Genomic DNA, 20,268 nt, shown 5'->3' with positions numbered 1-20,268 from the left:
TCCTAATGAAATCTATCACCTCATATCCCAATTTAAAAAGAGAAATAATAGACTTGAAAATAAACATATATCTCTCTCTATATATAAAACATACATACATATATAAGTTTATTGCAGGTAAAAATAGAGAGGTTTGGAATTACTAAAATAAACTCATAAAATATTATTTTACCCAGTATTTTAGTATGAATACCGGGAAAACATAATCGAGTATGTGAATTTCAAAAACTGACATGATATCAAAAATAAACATGGATGTTTTTCAAATTAAAGACTGTCAAGAACAAAATAGTATTGTATAAAACATGATTAGTGCACAATTTTCTATGTAGAATGATGTAGAAAGAAAATATGACTTTGGAAGTACAGTAGTAAAGGTATCCGAATTGTCTTGAACCAGCTTACAAGGGCTTACTCTTAGTATATTCCCATATGTATATTAAGTGACAGTTTGAAATTGGCAATGGAAAGAGAAATTAAAATAAAAAATTAAGCAAGTACTTCAAAGAGATTTATGATTGTTTGGGGGGAGAAAAATCAGTTGATAAATATTATAAGGACACTACTGTTCTTAAAAAATAAAGTGTAAGGTAAAAAAAAAAACTCAGATGTTGAGAAACTATACTAGGAAATTATATGATTGAGGAGACATCCAGCTAGAGCAAAAAGTTAAAAGGATAGAGTCTAAATAGGATTTCCAAGAGAAAAGATACTTAGAGACAGAAGAGTTTTTAGGAAACAAATTTCAGAATGAGCAGATTTGGAGAGAGAAGTGAAGAAACCAATCAATTAAATTAAAATTAAAATAATCATGAAGTAAGATAGAAGTAAAAGGGATGCATGTCTATTCTAGTTTCTTTCTGTTTTGATGAAACATGAACAAAGCAGTTTGAGGAGAAAATGGTTATTTGGCTGACACTCCTACCTCACAATCCATCACTGAGAGCAGTCAGGGCATGAACTCAAGCAGGAACTGAAGCAGAAATCACAGAGAAAAGCTGCTTACTGGCTCACTCTCTGGTCTATTCTTCATTTGTTTTCTTATACAAGCCCAGGCCACCTCCCTAGTGAGGGTACCACCCACAGTGGGTTTAGGCATCCTACCTCAATCAAAACAATGCTTCAGCGACTAGACTGATCAAAGTAATTCTTCAATTGAGGTTGCTTCTTCCAAGGTGATTCTGAGTTGTGTCAAGCTGACAATAAGAACTAAGGAAGACAAAGCTATAGATCAATGAAAAAGTTTAAACAATAAAGTGCTAGTGACAAAACATTCCTTTTCAGGAAGCACTAATTGAGGAGGTTATAAACAAATGCTATGCTATGATCACAAAGCCTGCTTGGTTTATTCGCCGGTTTTGCTTTTTATATTTTTAGTACTGGAGTTTGAATCTAGGGTCTCTCATATGCTAGGTAAGTAAGTGCTTTGCCACTGAGCCATATCCCAAGCCTTCTTTAGACATTTTATTTTGACACATGATCACACTACATTACTCCCCCAGCTGACATCTAATTTATTATGTAGCATAGGCAGATCTTGTTCTTATTGTCCATCTATTCTAGCATCCCTAGTAGCTGAGATTTTAGGTCTGTGTCACTGGGCCCAGCAAGCTCACATTCTTTTATATTCCTTTATATTCAGCTAGTATATAACATGTAATTGTTTATATACTGGAAAAAACTAATATGAATCAAGTGAAGTTTATAAAATGGATTATTCCAAACTGTGATTAATTTTATTTTAAGAAACAAATTACTTATAAAATATAAAATAGTGAAAAAATGTTATCATAATGCTATATTCCATGCAATAGATATGGATGTCATCATAAATTGTTAGGAAACTTAAAGAAAATGATGCACCTGACAGTGCTTATGCCACATATTCAATATCATTTGTGCCCATGACCACTTGAATCTGTCCTTCTAATTTGTATATATTAAAATGTTGTTATTTTTTCCCTTAAATTGCACATGTAATGTTTGAATCAAAACAGCATGCATCTCAAAACATGAATCTCAGTTTAATATATTCTATTTTGAGATAGCATATCGACATGTAACCCAGACTGGATTCAAAATCACTATCTTTCAGTCTGTGCTTTCTCAGTACATGGATTATAGGTGTGTCTTACTATGTTTCATTTGTTTTTTCCGTATATTTTTATTCCTTTCTTTTGAACGGAAGACACACTATTAGATACATTGATAAAGACAGAAGGATATCAGATTTAATGAAGATTTATTTATACTATGTATCTAAAATGCATTCATATAATGTTTTCCTATAAACATCCTATATTTTCAAATGTAGAATTTTTTGAAAGTTGTGTTTTAAACTAGTTGACGTCTTCAGGAAGCATTCATTTATTAGGCTGCTAAGTGTTTTTCATGAAAAGAAGTGCACTCTGTCAAACAGAATATTGATGCTTAAATCCTGTCCAGACTAAAATAGCAAAGGAAGAAAACAAATTGATAGTGTTTCCAAAAGAGCCTGCCTGCTGTGTACAAATTGAATCAAAGAGCATGCTAGAGAAGTAGGACTTGCAACTGGCACTTTAGCTTCCCTCTTCAGGAGGTTTCTATTTCTACATCTTTCTCAGAAAGGTATTTTATTTTGACCTTTCTCTCTGTATTGATCCTCTCTCTTCTGGTGATTTCAAGAAACATATTCAACTTAATAGAAGTCTAATAATATGTTTTTACAGAGGTATACCATTTGTTAAGTTAAAAAAATCCATCCATGGTAAGAGTTCTAAATTTATACTACAGTCAAACAACTTATAAGAAAGTATAGTATTTATACTTTATAAAAACTAATCAAGTTACATTAAAGAAAATTGTGGAACTTTTTTTTTCTATGTACTATCTGAGTACAGCATGCACTTATTGGGAACAAGTGCATCCACTAAGTGCTGAAGTATTTCTGTAAAATCATTTGTAACTCACAACATAAAAAGTTATCTTTTCCCAATCAAAAATAAATAAAAAGCATTTTTGAGATGTAATAGTGCCTCATGTCATTTCTCATCTCTTCCCATAAACATCAAACATTCTGCTTCCACTTGCAAGCAATACCTTAGTTCAGAAATGAGAGAAACAAAAATCTGAAAACATCAGCCTTTTTCTTTGTAAATAGTACTTTTCTTCATTATTCTTTATTTTCTTTTTATATCCCACTTACATATATGTTGAAACTTCTTGACCCATTCTCATTTATGTTTTTTTGGTTGTAATTCTTATTGATCTTGCACTATCAATTCTAAATATACTTTGAGCTTAGATAATTTATTTTGTATTCTAAATCCTAATTCACTATACCTTTTTATTTCTGTTCAATTGAGTATTTTATGTGCCCCTGAAGTGTTAAGTTACAAAGCTTAGTTTGATTCTTGGAATTATATTTGGTACTTAAGAGACCAGTCTGAAAATTTTGATAACTCCCTCCATTATTCTTCCTTTTTCTTCCTTTTATTTGTTTTTTCATTCATCCTTCTATCTATTTGATTGTTTTACTGACTGTTTGAGACAAATCCACACATATACTACACTTGCTTTGAAATCCATATGTACCATATGAAATTCATATCAAACTCTTGATCTACGTGTTCCTACCTTCTTAATTCTATGTTTTCTGTTATAGAATTTCTGGAATTTGCCACCATGTGAATCTAATCCTTGTTAGGTGTTCAGAAGTTTGAATTCTCTAAGCAACCCATATACTGTATAAAATAGTTCTGTATGTAAGTTACATAAAAGCCTAAATATGCAGTTTGTTGGTGTCTTGAATATCTTGTGGTTGTTGGAGTCCATTCTTGTTCAAAGATTCTTTTTTTCTTGTGAAATGAAATCAATATAGGTAATATTTAATTTAACTGTGATCATGGCCAGTCCAAGATTTTAACATGGGCATACTTTTCTTTTGAAAAATGGAAAGACTGCACACATTCCTGTGTTGGTAGAATTAATGTTGTGAAGAAGACCATGCTACAGAAAGCTATTTAATGATTCAATGCATTACCAATCAAAATACCCAGAACATTCTTCAAAGAAGTAAAAAAAAAACCCATAAATTGCATATGGAGCCAGAAATGGCCCTGGATTACCAAGGCCATCATGACCAGAAAGAACAATTCTGGAAGGATTACCATCCTACCATTCAAGATATACTATACAGCAATATTAATAAAAAAGTATCATACTATTACAGAAATGAACCTGCTGATCACTGGAACAAAGTTTAAGACCTAAGATGAGTACAAATAACTATAGCCATATGATATTTGGCAAATATGTCAAAAACATACATTGGACAAAGGACAGCATCTCCAACAAATGGTGAAAGGAAAACTGGATTGCCTCATGCAGAAGAAGAAAATTAGAACATCTCTATCACCATACACAAAACTTAACTCCAAGTGGAATGAAGACCTAAAGCTGAAACTTGAATTGATGAAATTGGTAAAAATAATAAAAATAATCAAAAACAACAATAAAAAGCCAGTATCCTTCAAAATAAAGGTGTCAGAAATGATTTTCAAAGTGAGATTCCATTTGCCCTGAAATTAAGGCCAACAAAACTGACTTGAATAAAGAGGAAGGTCAGAGTAGGAGGTGATCTTGGCCAGCTATATATATCTGACTGAGGATTCGTATTCAAAATACAAAAAGTTTAGCTAAAAACATGTTGTAGGAACAAATGATCTCAAATTAAAATGGCCTATGGATATGAACAGAGTGTTCTCAAGAGACATAAAAAGAGCTAAGAAACACAAATTAAAAAAAAACTTGAGATTTTATCTTGCATCGAGGAGGAGTTTCTAAAATCAACAAAACAACCACCATCAAATGCTGGTGAGAATGTGTGGAAACAGGAATTTCCATTCATTGTCGGAAGGATAGGATACTGGGGCAACCACTGTGGAAGTCAGTATGGAGAATCTTCCAAAAAGAAAAAGAAATCTACCATATGATCCTGTCATACTACTCCTTGATATATGTACTAATTCATCAACCTATTCCACAGAAACTTGCTAAGTATTTTTAATTCTACTCTTTCCATAAAACCAGACAAACACCACATGGTCTCTCTCATCTATGGTTTATAGTTAGAAATCTTCAGATGTAGATATACAAATTAGAGCCTAAACAGAAAGTGGAAAGTAAAAAAGGATGATGAGGGGGTGTTCCAGAGAGTGGAGTAACCACATTCAAAAAAATATGAGGGGATAAGTGGAAAAAATTAAAGGGGGTCATTTACTGAGTAGGGAGGAAGTAGGTAAATACAGAAGGAAAAGAAAGGATACAGAACACTAAGGATCTTTGATAAAGCCTTAAGTAAGTCTATTATTTTACATTTACCTAAAATTATATGTACATACATATAATAAAGATATATAATTATGCATCCTATAAATAACTATATGCATATGTACACACACACACATATATATATATATATTAATCTTATAAGAAATTATGCCACTTTTATGCTACTTGGTTTGACAATGCTCCTTTTAGAAACATGTATCTTCTAGCAAAACCTCAATTACTAGGCATGAGAATTTTTTTTTCAATTTGTTCATCAGGGAAGTCCAAGAGACTCCCAAAACAATATAGTATATTAGTATTTCTTTTCATAGCAATCCAGAAGCTGAAGGTAAGTAATGCAGAGAACACTATGCACTTTGGACATAGAACTTAGAAGATTTGAGCTGGATCTAACCTGAAAGTTTCCTCTTTTGAGATCTAGTTTTCATAGTACCTGATATTGCTATGCAATGTGCCAAGGGAGGGTATCACTTACAAAAGACAATAATGGCCGTTCTCGCAAGATGTAGTAAAGGTGCAATAGTGGCACTCAAAGCTTAGCAGTAACCAGAAACTATCTAATTGGATTTGAGGCCCAATCAACAAACAGAAAATCATTACCTGTACCAGAAACCTAGTCACATACTTGGGACAAGTGAGAACATATATCTTAGAAGGTAACATATCACTGCTACTTTACTAGATCTGCATAATCCCTTACTGCATTCATTCTAAATAATAATCCTCATATCCACAGGCAAGTGTCACTGTCAGATCTAATGTACTCTAAAGAGTACATTTTCTTTACAAGAGAGACCATTACAGAAAACAAAGCTGGCAAAACTGTTGAGAATAAATGATCATTAGGTGTCCAGCCCTAGTGGAAACATTTATAACATGACTCCTGTTCTTAAGGCTCAGAAAGAGTCAAGGAAGAGAGACTTGAAAAATTATAAAAGTCACAGAACCACGAAGTTTGATGTGAGGCCGTATTGCCTAGAAGACAGAAAAAGTACACACACATTTACCAACAATATAGTTGCTTAAACAAGACCTGAATTATGATAACAGCATTAAGTATGGTAGAGTGGTAAGGGAAAATCACATCAGGCCAACCCCCAAACAAAAAACTCTAGGCAAATAGTGACTGCTGAGAGGAGAATAAATACCTCTAACTGGTTATTCTATGCTAAATGCTCAGCTCTGCAAATCATACATAAATAAACCACTAAGTGAACCAAGCATAAGGTCTTTTTATGCATATGTACATACAATAATAATCAACAAAAATACATATGAGTTTTTATGCATATATACATACAATAATAATCAACTAAAATACATATGAGAGTGAGTAAATATACCTATAAATACGAGAGTGAGTAAAGGGGAAAATATAAGAGGTTAAAGGGAGGAGACATGGTGTAGGTTGGAAGAAAAAATGGGAAGGGAAAAGAGGATGTAATTATATTTTAGTTTTCAGAAAATGTGTTGGTTTAGTCTGGGAGCCACATGTACTAATTTATGCAAAGTACATGGATTTAGTATTCTTGCTTTTGGGTCAAGGCTTTATCTCTTAATATTCCTACCACCAGGGCTGTATTTCCATTATTTCCATTCCATCATACATTTCCTCCTATATTACCAAACATTTGACATCTTTGTTGACTGACAAAAAACAAATCCCTATTTGAAAAATATAATGATTTACTTTGGAATATTCTAAAATTGTCTGTGAGCATCCTGAGGAAAGGCACAATATCTTACATCAGTATGCTCCCAGAACCTGAATATACAAGTCAAATAAACACAGCTTATTAAAATATTTATTATAATTCATAATAATCATCCAAGTTATTATTTTTTAAAAATCATGTGAGAACTATACATTTATTTTAATTCTTATTTTATGATTCCCATATGAATTATTGATTTGTAGATTAAGCATTACTATATTATATTAGTTATAGCATCTCTGATCTACTATCACATAGATTCTCTACTGATGGTAATCTAAACAATAAATACATCTGTATTTTCATGCATAAAAATAACTTTAAATAGGTTCCATTAATTTTCTTCTGGAACTTATATAGTTCTCATAAGAAATGAATTTATATTAAGCTAAAAATTAAAACTCAGAAACTTTTTCTTACAAGAACAAACATAAAATAGAATTTTAAGTTTAACATATACATGATTGATCATTTGTGATTCTAATAGCTATTATGTGATGACCTTAACAAAAACATGAGAATAGAATGAAATTATAGAACTTGTCTAATACATATAACTATATTAATTATTCATTGGAGGAAAAATGACCTTGAATAAATTTCCTAAACCTTAACTATGGATAATTCTATGATGTCTATATTTCCAGATAGAAAAAAAATGATATTACAAGAAACATATGAAACTAGACTCATTATAAATATGTAAGAAAAGTGCCCAGTAAATAAGAATAATTAAACACAGTCAAAATATCAAAATTAATAAATATGTGAAATGATTATATATCATGACTAAAAGGTATTTTATCTAAGTAATGTAAAGTCAGTTCAAGGTATAAAGTAGTAAAAATAAATGGGGTGCATATAACTTAATTTTTATAGAGCAAACTCTCAAAAATCCCACAATAATATTGACAGAATTAATTGTAACTATAATTTTTGGCTGATACCTGTTTTGTTATATGTAATTTTACAATTCAAAAGTTAAAACCTTCCTTTTTATTTAGACAGAAAAGAAAAGATGATGTGGGATTCCCCTTTTTATGTTGCGAATATGTTTAATTATCCTTGATTAATAAAAAAATTACTTTGGCCTATGGCAGGGTAAAGGATAGCCAGGTTGGAAGACAAATATAGAGGGAGAAGGCAGAGTCAAGGAGATGCCAAGTAGCTGCTGAAGGAGAATGATGCCAGAACAGAACCTTACCCATTAAGCTACAGCCTCATGCTGATGTATAGATTAATAGAAATGAGTTAATTAAAAATGTAAGAGTTAGATAATAAGAAGCCTGAGCTAATAGGTCATACAGTATTGTAATTAATATAGTTTCTGTGTGATTATTTGGGTCTGGGCAGTCAGGAAACGAAAGAACAATCTCTGCCTACACAAAAACCAAATAAATTTAACACGGCTCTAAAATCAGTATGAACTCTCTGAACAGAGTAGCAAAAAAGTAATATCATTTACAATAGCATCAAAAAGAATTAAAAACTGAGAAATCAATCCAATGCAATAAAGCACTTGGACATTGAAAGCTACAAAATTGATGAAAACCTAAACTCTTAAATAAGTTAAAAGATACCCTGTGTTAAGTGACTGGAAGGCTTAATGCTTTGATAATGCCCATATAACCTGCAAAGGTCTAGAGAGTCAATGAAACCTGCCTGCAAATTCTCATGGCAACTTTCCATTAAAAAAAAAAGAAAAGAAGTAAAAAAACCCACCATATTCACATACAACCACTAGGATATAAACAGCTAAGAGTAATACTGTGAAAAATATTGGAATATATTATCCTATATAATTTAAATCTAATAAAGGTACTACTACCATAGTAAATAACATATAGGTAAATGAAACTGAGTAGAGCACCAAGACAGTCATTGATAGGTAGATACTTAAGCAAGTGATCTTCAAAAGGATTTCATTATACAATGGGAATTAAATATTCTGTCAATGGGAGGCATGACAAAACTGAATACCTACACACAAGAAAAGGACTCATTTATGTATAAAAAAATTAGACTCAGGAGTCAAATATAAGGTCTATGAGTGTTCTTGAAGAAATATGGAGAAAATATCCATGATATCAGTCTTGGCAGAATTTCCCAGTATGACATCAAACATGTAATCAACAAACCAAAGAGAGAGGAAATTACTAAAAACTGAAAAGTTTTTTTTAACAAATAAATAGCCAAGAAACAGAACTATGGAATAGGAGAATTTATGTTAAAAGCTTACAAAATTCCAATTTTCAAAATATATTAGGTAAGGCAACTCAATAGAAAAATAAAACAAAGCAAAAATAAATTAAAAGTCAAGAAATCGAATAGAATTTCTGCAGAGAATATATAAATAACTAATGAATAAAATTATATTCTACATCACTAAACAAAAGTAAAAATCAAAAGTGAGCATATCATACCTACAAGAATATTTGCAATCAAAAAGTAGCAAATGTTAACAGGTCTTACTATTTGATTCAGGAATATATCACAGAAGCCCATGTTCAGAGTATTTTGAGCTCAGTTAGTGGCACAGTTCTGGGAGATTATAGAATTGAGGACACAGGGCCTAACTGGAAACCACAAGCATACAAGGCTGAGTAAAACCCTAATAAAGGCTATTCACGTATGGTTCTGGTCCCATCCTGTGCCTCCTAGTTGGTTGCCACTAGGTCAGTTGCTGACATAATATGACAGACAGCCTGAAACCTTCTTCCTCTCTTGAATAACGGACTTCCATAATGGACTAAAATCTACTGGAACTCTGAGCTAAAATAAGCCTTCCTCCCTTAAGCTGTTTCTATTAGGTATTTTGGTAATAGTGATGAGAAAAGCTTCTGATGCAGAAATGACATAGAATAATCAAAAACTTTGTACACTGCTGGTGGGAATGTAAAGTTCTTAAGCCACTCTGAGGAATTGGTGTTTCACAAAATATTAAACATGGAATCAAGTATTTCTACATTTAATGCAAGCTCAAAAGAATAAAAGCAGGGAAATAGATTGGTATTTGTGTACCTTTGGTCATAGCTATATTAATCAAAATGGACAAGACAAGGAAACCTTTGAAAAATATCTACCAAGGGAAGAATGCATGAATAAAATATAGAGCACATAAATACAAATATAATTCAGTTTAAATAAGTAAAGACACCCAGTCACATTCTACAACATATATGAGCCTGGAAGAAAAGACATTTAGTAAAATAAGCTAGACAGAGAATACAAGTATTTCATGCTTTTACCTACATGTGGAATTTAAAGCATTAAAAATTATAGCATTAGAGAAAGTAGCTGATTTCATGAAATGGTGATATGATAAATGGGGAATTATAGTTTATTGAGTATAAAACTTTAGTTATATAAAAATTAAAAGTTCTATAAAGCTGCCATATACAATCGTACAATATGAATAGATGTGCTAGTCTCAGAGACTTATTGGAAAAATAGGTCTCATTATTTTCTTACCATAAAATATAATAATGAAATTTGCTTGAAATGTTTTCAGTTAGTTCAGGATTTTAATAGATCCAACCAGAGAATCATCTCAATTGAATCAAAAAGTAATTGACCAAATCCAACACACTTGAATTAAATGAATATAAAACAAAGTAAATACAAAAGGAAACTGCCAACATTTTAAATAGAATCTTTTAAAAATCACTTTATAATTGCATATTTAAGGTGTGAAAGAATGAAAGTTTTCCCTCAGAATGTTAGGAATAAAATAAAGATGGTAATTTCACTGCTTCACTTTATCAGTGAACTAGAAACCTCAGTCACAGAGAGCAATTTAAAAAGATAGCAATAGATAAACTTGTCTATATTGTTACATACAGGGAGATATACATAAAAATCATGAGGACAATACAGCAAAGTAACTTCAAGTAATCTATAGATGACCACTGGGGATTTGATGTTTAAAAAGATGAAGAAGACAAGATCAATATAGAAAATTAATATATTTCTATATAGTAACAGTGAACAATCTGAAATTTAAATTAACAAGTCATTCCATTTAGAGTTGGTTTAAAACTCATTTAATAATTACAAATCAACTCCATTTATGTATAAAATGTGTGTTCTGAATCTAGAAAACACTACTAAAAGGAGATAAGGAGATCCTAAAGAGACATTTTATGTTCATGTATCACAATATGTAATGTTAAGATGGAAAATTCTACCAAATTTGTTTCCAGTAACAGCATTATCCTCATCAAAATTCTAACAGGCCTTTCAGCAGAAGTTGGTACTGAAAGTGATTCTCGAATTCTCATAGAAATATATAGAACACAAAATATCCAAAGCAATCCTGGTTTCAAAATGGACTTGCATTTCCATATTACAATCTTTCTTATAAAGATACAATGTTCAAAACATGCTAACACTAGCATAAGAATAGATATAGAGCTTAGAATAGAATTCTGTCAAGAAATCAACCCTTACTTTGATGGTGAAGTGATTTTTTTTGATAATAGTGCCAACTCACTCCAGTAGAGAAAAGTGTTAACAAATGGTGCTGGGATAATTGGATATCTGAATGCAAAAGAATGAAACCAGTCGACTAGCCATCAGCAAATACAATAATTCGAAGAGGACCGTAAATCCAAGTGTAAGATCTAAAGTTAAAAGACTTAGAAAAAAGGGAGTAATATATATTCTAGCATTGTATCTTGCAAAAGATTCTTTGATACTTCACCACAAGTGGTAACACAAAAGACAGAAATATTGATCTCTCCCAGCTTAAAAGTTTTTATCAAATAATATTGTGAAAGGTGAAAAATTAATAGTCAATAAAGTGATGTGAGATATTTTAAACTAACATCTTAAAAGACTCTTATGATTTAGAACACACAAGTAAAATCTACAGCTGCAAAAACAAAATACAAACTTCCAAACTCACAAATAAATAAAAAATTTAGGCAGATATTTCTTCAAAGATATGTGGGTGAACCATAAGTACAAGAAAAGATACTAAAAAATCTTTATCAGGAAATTCAAGTCAAACATCCCAATGAGGTAAGCTCATATCAACCATCTGTTATTATTAAAATGACAGACAGTAGACAATAATAAGAGTTCCGGAGAACAGCAAGAATTAAGAACATGTATAGACTTCAAATAAGGCGAAATTTTGCAGATACTTTTGAAAACAATGTGACATTGTTCTAAGCAATTATCACATTGAGTTATAAGATCCATAAATTCAATTCCCAGTTGAATGTACAAGATAAAATAAAGCATAAGTCAAAAAATTCAACACTAAATATAATAGCTAAAATATGATGTATAGAGAAGCAAATATGGTATATCCATGCAATAGGTTAACATTCAGACAGTGCTAGTTTCAAAGAAGCACAGCATTTATACAGTAGCATGGTACAATGCTGATTGCTTTTAACCAAATTTATGCTGAGAATTTGGGAGCTGTGATCAGGATAGAATATATGGCAGAAGAATATATAAAATTGATTAACTAATTAAAAATAAATAAAACACCAAAAAGAAATTGAACAAAAGGTACACTATAATGATTAATAAATCCTTTAGGCTTGGCCAGAAAGAAACAAGAAACATATATACAAATCATATATATATATATATATATATATATATGTGTGTGTGTGTGTGTGTGTGTGTGTGTGTGTATATACATATATATATACACACATATATATATATATATATATGGAGAGAGAGAAAAAAGAGAGAAGAGAGAATCTTAGGCTAAGTTGGGTGCAGTTGACTAAAAAATTAACACTATTAAAAATAAGTTTCATTATAACAGAGAAATATTAAATATTCCTTGATGGCATCTCATAAAATAAGAAGGCCTCATCTATCAAAAGGTCAAATGTTTAAAACTGTGAACATTTTAATCACGAATATAGCTTGTACAGGCCAATTTGTAACAACAGCCCCAGAAATATTTTTGCCTTGCTTAGCAGGATAGGAAATAAGCTACTGTAATCATATCCCATGGTGACCCAACTATTTCTATATCCAATGGCAGAACTCTACATTATTAACATGAAACTTGGTTTGCGGACATGCAGAATATAAGAATTGTAACTATGAGAAGTGTCTCTTTGTAAACTGAAAGAAAAATTAAGATGCCAGCCAATGTGTTTGCAGTGCACTAAGCTTTGAGTCTGAAGCCTAAGATTCAAGGTGGACTTAAGGTTCTAGGAAAAGAATAATCTACCAAAAAACTGCAAAGAGTATGTAAAAGCCACATAAGAGAGAAGCCAAGAAGGCTGCAGTTAGCAAGCTCTAGGGATGACTATTCCAAGGTCTTTGGAGCTCACATCATTTTATCATGTGTCTAGGATACAGACATGGAGCTACAGGATTTAATCACTATATTGCTGAGTTTGGTCCAATTCACCAGTGCTGTTTTCCAATTATTCAGTTTTCATTTTTTCTTTTTTTTTTTTTTTTTGGTTTTTCGAGACAGGGTTTCTCTGTGGTTTTGGAGCCTGTCCTGGAACTAGCTATTGTAGACCAGGCTGGTCTCGAACTCACAGAGATCCGCCTGCCTCTGCCTCCCGAGTGTGGAGACTTTTGCCCCTTTTCATTGTATCTTAGAATTGTAGAACTTTCTTTTATTCTTTACTCAGACAATGCTTTTTATTGAATATTAAATAAGGCTTTGATAATGGACTACAAAATAAAGCTGATACTTTAAGACTTTTGGAGTTTTGGGGGACGAACTAAATGCATTTTTGGCTTAGAGACGGACATTAGCCTCTGAGGGCAATAAGTAAAATGTATTGGTTTAGAGCGTATGTGCCCTCTTAAAACTCATGTGTTAAATGCTTGCTACCTAACTGATGGTATCAGTGGAAACTAACGGAAATTTTAAAAGGTAAAAGAAAATCAAGATATGAGAAGCATACTTTTGAAGACAACCAAGAATCTTCATTAGATTTCCCTCTGTCTATGCTTCCTGGACTCGATGAGGGGAGCACTTTACCACGTGTTCTTCATACAAATATTTGACCTATATATGGATCCAGGAGCAATGTAAGTAAGTGACCATGAACTTAAACCTCTTTTTACCATAATACAAATTAAGTAATTAATTATGTCATGGTGTTTATTTCAACTATCATTGTCATGTCATTGCAAACTGACTCTAACACACTAAAATTCAGTGACACAATTCTGATAAGAAAGAATTTAATTTATTAAATATGCATACAGGCTAATACAAAATTATAAGACCAGACATCTAAATTCCTACCATATGAAACTAAAATAAATTGGAATATCAAATCAAACAGAATGAAAAAATAAGGATAAGGATAGAAATCAATGATTTTTTTTAATAAATACAAATCAAATGTACTTCTTTGAAAACAATCAATAAAATTTAAAAGCTTTTCTATATTGAGAAAACAAGAAAAAAAAACCTCCAACATTCAAACAGGAACATTATTAAAGGTCCTTCATATACTAAGAGCATAGTGAGAATATTTGGAATACTATTAAAGCATGTAAAATATGAAAATTAATCTGAATATTTCTGTAATCAGTAAAAAATGAGTCTCAACTTTGAAAAGTTCCCTACAATAAAATATTTATACTTACACTGACATGTGAGTGTCATTTACTCTACTTTTATGCATATCTTGCCATGCTGGGAATTGCCATGGATCATAGGTGTTGCTGCTGGCTATGGACTGGATAAACAGCTTGCATAGAACCATAGAAGCTAGAACACAGTAAAGAGTCTTGTAAGTCAGACAGAGCTGGAGTTATTTGGGTCCTTTGTCCTAAACATCTGGTGTCTTCAGCAATAGGGGCCCAACTTCAACCCGTAAAAGGGAAATAATGGCTACATTGATAGTCTATATTGTTTTGGGAGTCATTTTGATTGCCCTAGCCAACACTTTGAATGAAGGTTTCTTATTCCAGGGATTTGGCTGGTCTATGATTTCTGTGGGGGAGTATTGTCAGCCCAAGTAGCTTCAGTTATTTTAACACACACACACACACACACACACACACACACACACACACACACACAAATATGTATTGTGTAAAAGTTAGGCAAATATAAAATAACTCCTTAAAACTTTAATAAACAACCGTGGTGTTATTTGTTGCCTGTCATATTTTCTCTGCTTCCTACTTCATATCACTTGTATCCTGCTATTCCCAACCCAAGACCCACTTCTTTGGTCCCAACACTAGGCAAAGAATTATAGGCAAACATTGACTGCTGGCCTCATCCAGGGATGATACTACTTCTAAGTTTTTCTGAAGACATATACACATAAACAATAAAAATGGTCCCAACAGGTCATATTTATATATTTGTGCATACAAGCCATATATATGTATATATATGTATATATACATATATAATAATAAAAGTAATATATATATATAATAAAAAATCTATGAACTTAAGAGTTGGGAAACATGTTAGGTTCAAGAGAAGGTCACTAGAAGGATCTTCAGGAATGAAAGGAAGGGAGAAAGCAATGTAAATCTATTTCAATTCAAAAATACCACTAAAATTAAATATAAGAAAGCCATGACCCAAAGATTCCAAATGGAAACTTCCAAAAACAAATAGATTAAATTAAAAACCTATAAGCATAAAGGGTTTCAGTAAATAATTCTATCAATATGTTAAGAAAAAACTACAGTTATGTTTCCATACTGAAGTAGAAAATGGTACACATAAAATTTATTTTTGAAATGTGTCCCTTTATCTTTAAAATTTACTAAGAACTCAAGAAACTTGACATAAAAAGAACAAATAATCCAATAAAAATGGGGTACAGACCTAAACAGAGAACTCTCAATAGATGAATCTCAAATGGTTGAAAGACACCTAAGGAAATGCTCAAGATCCTTAGCCATCAGAGAAATGAAAGTGAAAACAGTTCTGAGATTCCATCTTACACCTGTCAGAAGGCAAAGATCAAAACACTGATGACAGTTTATGTGGGGTAAGGAAAATACTCTTCCATTGCTGCTGGGAGTGCAAACTTGTTCTTTGGAAATCAGTATTGCAATTTCTTAGAAAAGAATCTGCCTCAAGACCCAGAAATACCACTTTTGGGTATATACCCAAAGGAAGCTCAATTATACCACAAGAACATGTGCTAAACTATGTTTATAGCACCATTATTTGTTATAGCCAGAACCTGGAAACAACCTAGATGTCCCTCAACCAAAGACTAGATAGGGAAAATGTGGTACATTTACACAATGGAGTATTACACAGTGGTAAAAAAAATAATGACATCTTAAAATTTTCAGACAAGAGATATACAGACAGATCTCAGTGGCTTGCACTGCTACCCGATGCCATGGTAACATCCAGGCCAGAATTGGAGCAGAAAGCCATGACCCTACTGCAGGTGGGATCTGTGTTGATATCCAAGGTTCCTCTTACCACTGAAGGTTGTGTGGATGCCCAAGATCTGGGACAATGTTAGTGTCTGAGGGCCATCCTCCCACTTGGGCCGTGTCATTCCGAGTGGCCTGCATGGCTACCCGGGACAATGGTGTTACAAGTCATTAATACAAGCAAAAACAAACTAACGCACAAAACCTAGGTTATGTCAAATTATTCTGTTTTACCATTTTAAGATTATAACTATGTTCTAAGTAAGAGAAGCTTATGTATTGAGTCAAGGAAAATTTAACTTTGTAAAAAACTTTGTAAAAAACATTAGTTAATAAAGAACAGCAAGTTGGGAGAGGAGAAATCGTGATCAGAATATCAACAAAAATATATAATGAAAACTAAAGACCAAGATGAGACATAATTTTCCTACTTTTTCACAAAATTTTTGTACATTTTTTCAGCAGATTATTTTTATTACTTTACAAATAAAACCAATCAAAATTTTCACTTCCTCTCCTCCTCCCACTTCCCTTCCGCTCCCCAGCTCACTTTCCCCCTCCAGTCCTAAGAGAGGGCTGGTTACCCTGCCCTGTGGGAAGTCCAAGGCCCTACACACTCCATATATCTTGTATATATCTGTCTGTATATATCTTGGTGGTGAGAATATAATATGATCCAGACACTACAGAAAGTAGTTCTTAAGGTTGACTCAGCAATCACAATCTTAAGTATTGGTTCCAGATAAATGAATATATAACCCACAAAACTGTCTATCAATGATTACAGAATCTGTATTTATAATTGTACAAAATCTAGAAAGAATTTGTTGTCCTACAATGGATATGTGGATAAGTGGCAACACACTATTGCATTTGCAGCATCAAAAAAATATAAAGGTAAAAGGAACGCATAGAACACATTGGGGACATATAAGGGGAATCAGATGGAGAGAATAATTATTAAACTCTTAAATCACATATTTTATGGTTGAACATGCCAGTGAAATTCAAAATGATAAAATTATAAAAAAGGATATCAGAGTAGTGGTGTATAAAGATTATAGATCATGAAAGGAAAATGATATATGACATAAGAAATAACAGTAGAAATACCCATGAAGTTATTAAAAAACATTGTATTTAATCATGACAGTGCTCCACAAACTTACATGTAATAATTCCATAAAATAATAAAAGAATAAAAGTAAAGCTGCAAGATTCTGAGAAAGACCTGTGAAACAAAGCATACTAAGTTTCCTCAATTGAATATTGTGGTCCTAATTTTCTTTACTGAGGGGTCTTAGAGGTAAAAAGATGATGAAGTCACCAGAAAAGGGACTGTGTGACACAAAGTCATAATAAATAGTTAACTTGGTTACTTTACTTGGCAAAATCTACAGAAAAATAAAATCAAACACTCAATTTCAATGACTAGTCAGTTTAGACCATTTAATTCAAATAAAATTGTCAGTTTGGTAAATCATTTTAGATGCAGTCTGAATGGACTTTACTGTCAGGAAATCCTAGAATGCATAAACTTTTACAGGCTCACTTATTAGAATCCCATGCAAAAATTTATCATTTGAGACATGTATTATAATAGTAACAATAGTTTTGCCATGTGCAAAAAAAACAGTAGGTTATATGAAAAAAATAGCATTTCTTCATTTTTGGAATTTTGGTAATAATGGTAGTATTTGCATTTTATAATTTCCAGAGCTATAAATCATCTTTAAAATCATTATGATATTATTCAAAGCATATGTGAAAGCATATGTTTGCTACAGTTGTATAAATTGCTTACTTGTCATACTTAATAAATGATAAAAGTTACACAGTAACTTGTTCCCTTTCAATAACTGAAGCCTATTTGAGTAAAATACATTTTGCCTTACTATCTCAAGTACAATGGGTAGAAGTGGATAGGAAAAATCATTTTTGAAGGAAAACATTCCATTATAACTTGAATGTAGTTGAACATGCTAGCTACTGTCTACTAATGTCCTCATCAGTATATGACCAAACTATTTGTGCCATTTGAAAGCAATTGAAAAGGAAATACATTCAACTATGTGTTTTATGGAAAAAAAATGTAATGTGTGTATATCCTCATGTTCCAGCAGTGTTTAAAGTGTTCTGCCTTCCAAAAAAAATTGGTCTCAGGAACAAATTGTTGGATTATGAGTGAAGTTTTATTCTTAACTAGAATTTCATTACCTGCCTAAGTGTTTAAACTCTAATATACCGAACCTGACTTGCTCCTTTCTGACAACTATTCCGCAATCAATCATATGCACAGTGCAGTCCCAAAGGGTATAGTCTTTCCGTGTCTGGCTAAGAAAATACTAAACATGTGGCAAGGAAACCAGCCATGCATCAGTGAAATTACAATCATACACTTTACTAAATTACAGCTAAAATGCTCATCTAGGTAATAATGAAGCAAGTTAAGCCTCCAGAAGAAAGACACAATTTTTCATTAATTATGCATCAAAGTGAATCTTGTGTCCTGAATAATATGGAAATTTTATTAGAGAAAGAAAATATATCCTTCTATAAAGTAAAAGTAGATCATTTAGTGAACTGATGCAAAAGTATAAGTTACTATCCAACTCAGTGTAGCAGCAATAATGCATAGCTTATAACAAATGATTATATATCCTCCTGTATTTTCATGTCTTTAGCTTTCAGTTCAAGGGAGAATCGCTTGAAAGTGTTCTACTCCCCATTCTTTACAAAGACATACTTTAAGTTATATGCTTCAGCAGATCATAAACCAGGTTGAGGGCATAACCATCTATACCCCAAAATAAGTACTCAATAGAGTATCTTGGTAAAGTTTAATTTGAAATGTCAAAAATTCATATTTTTTAGAAAATGACAGTATTAATCTACTCTGACTTGACAACAATGTGGCATTTACTGTATGATACTCATACATATATCAATTAAGCCAAAATCATTTTACCTTTATTATCCCTTTGGAATATTTTTATGGTTTGTCCATTATCTTGGTCAACAATAAGTTCTTCTCTATTGTTGGGTATCATAACTAAAAATGAAAAAGGGAACTGGGTATACTTTCATGCAAAATAGGCATAGAAATTCTCAGAAGCACATAAATAGCTAACATAATCCAACAATTTATATATATTTTAAATAGTCCTGTAACAAAAGGAATATTTGGGTGATAGTCAGGTATCTTGCAAATAAGTAAGATGATTAATCAAGTAGTTTTTAAAGTATCATTTACATTTAGTATTAGCACTGTTGATAATACATACTATTTAAATCATGTATGTATTTTTTCTTTTAAAATGAATGTACAAATTAGTATTTAGCTCCATAACTAATGCTTTTCTCAAAATATTTCAGGATATCTATATTTTTTATATTTATGTATTTATGTTGATTTATGAATTTATAAAAGAATTAATATACTATGAGATTAAAATAATTTTGCCTTTAACTTACTTTGAAAATTTTCCAAATATATTTTAAATTGACAGCAAACTATAATTTTCTGGCACTTATTGTGAGTCTTTGCAAAAAAAATATACTCAAGGAAGCAGAACATACTAATTTGCAATTTATCATTTCTTTCTATGTAGTCATATGTCATTGAAACATTACAGCTCTATAAATAAGATACAGTCACTTTACAGCTAAAATCTATTAAATGTTTCCATTCAATTGTAGATAACATTTCTATCATGCTTGGGCAGCTGTGAAATGTGCTTACAGTGACCAATCACTGTCATTTGAATTACATATACACTATTTTCCAATAATTTTTCTAAGATATTAAATTGCATACAAAATATTTATTTTACTTTGGAGTGTATGTTAT

The 20,268-nt window shown here is 31.7% G+C and overlaps 1 protein-coding gene across 1 annotated transcript in view; it reads right to left on the bottom strand.

Moving 5' to 3' along the window:
- LOC121443471 (dachshund homolog 2-like) overlaps positions 1-20,268 on the bottom strand; it is a gene marked incomplete at its 3' end in the record, with an annotated part of 382,748 nt that overhangs the window by 46,706 nt on the left and 315,774 nt on the right. The window contains 1 exon segment of the mRNA XM_041645221.1: positions 19,387-19,470. Coding sequence (XP_041501155.1) covers positions 19,387-19,470 — 84 coding nt within the window.

This window comes from Microtus oregoni, unplaced genomic scaffold (assembly GCF_018167655.1).
Source record: "Microtus oregoni isolate MIOR12 unplaced genomic scaffold, Mior012 000107F_ref0000227, whole genome shotgun sequence".
Lineage (NCBI taxonomy): Eukaryota > Metazoa > Chordata > Mammalia > Rodentia > Cricetidae > Microtus > Microtus oregoni.
Note: the sequence above shows the minus strand (reverse complement) of the source record. Positions and strands in the feature narration are given on the sequence as shown.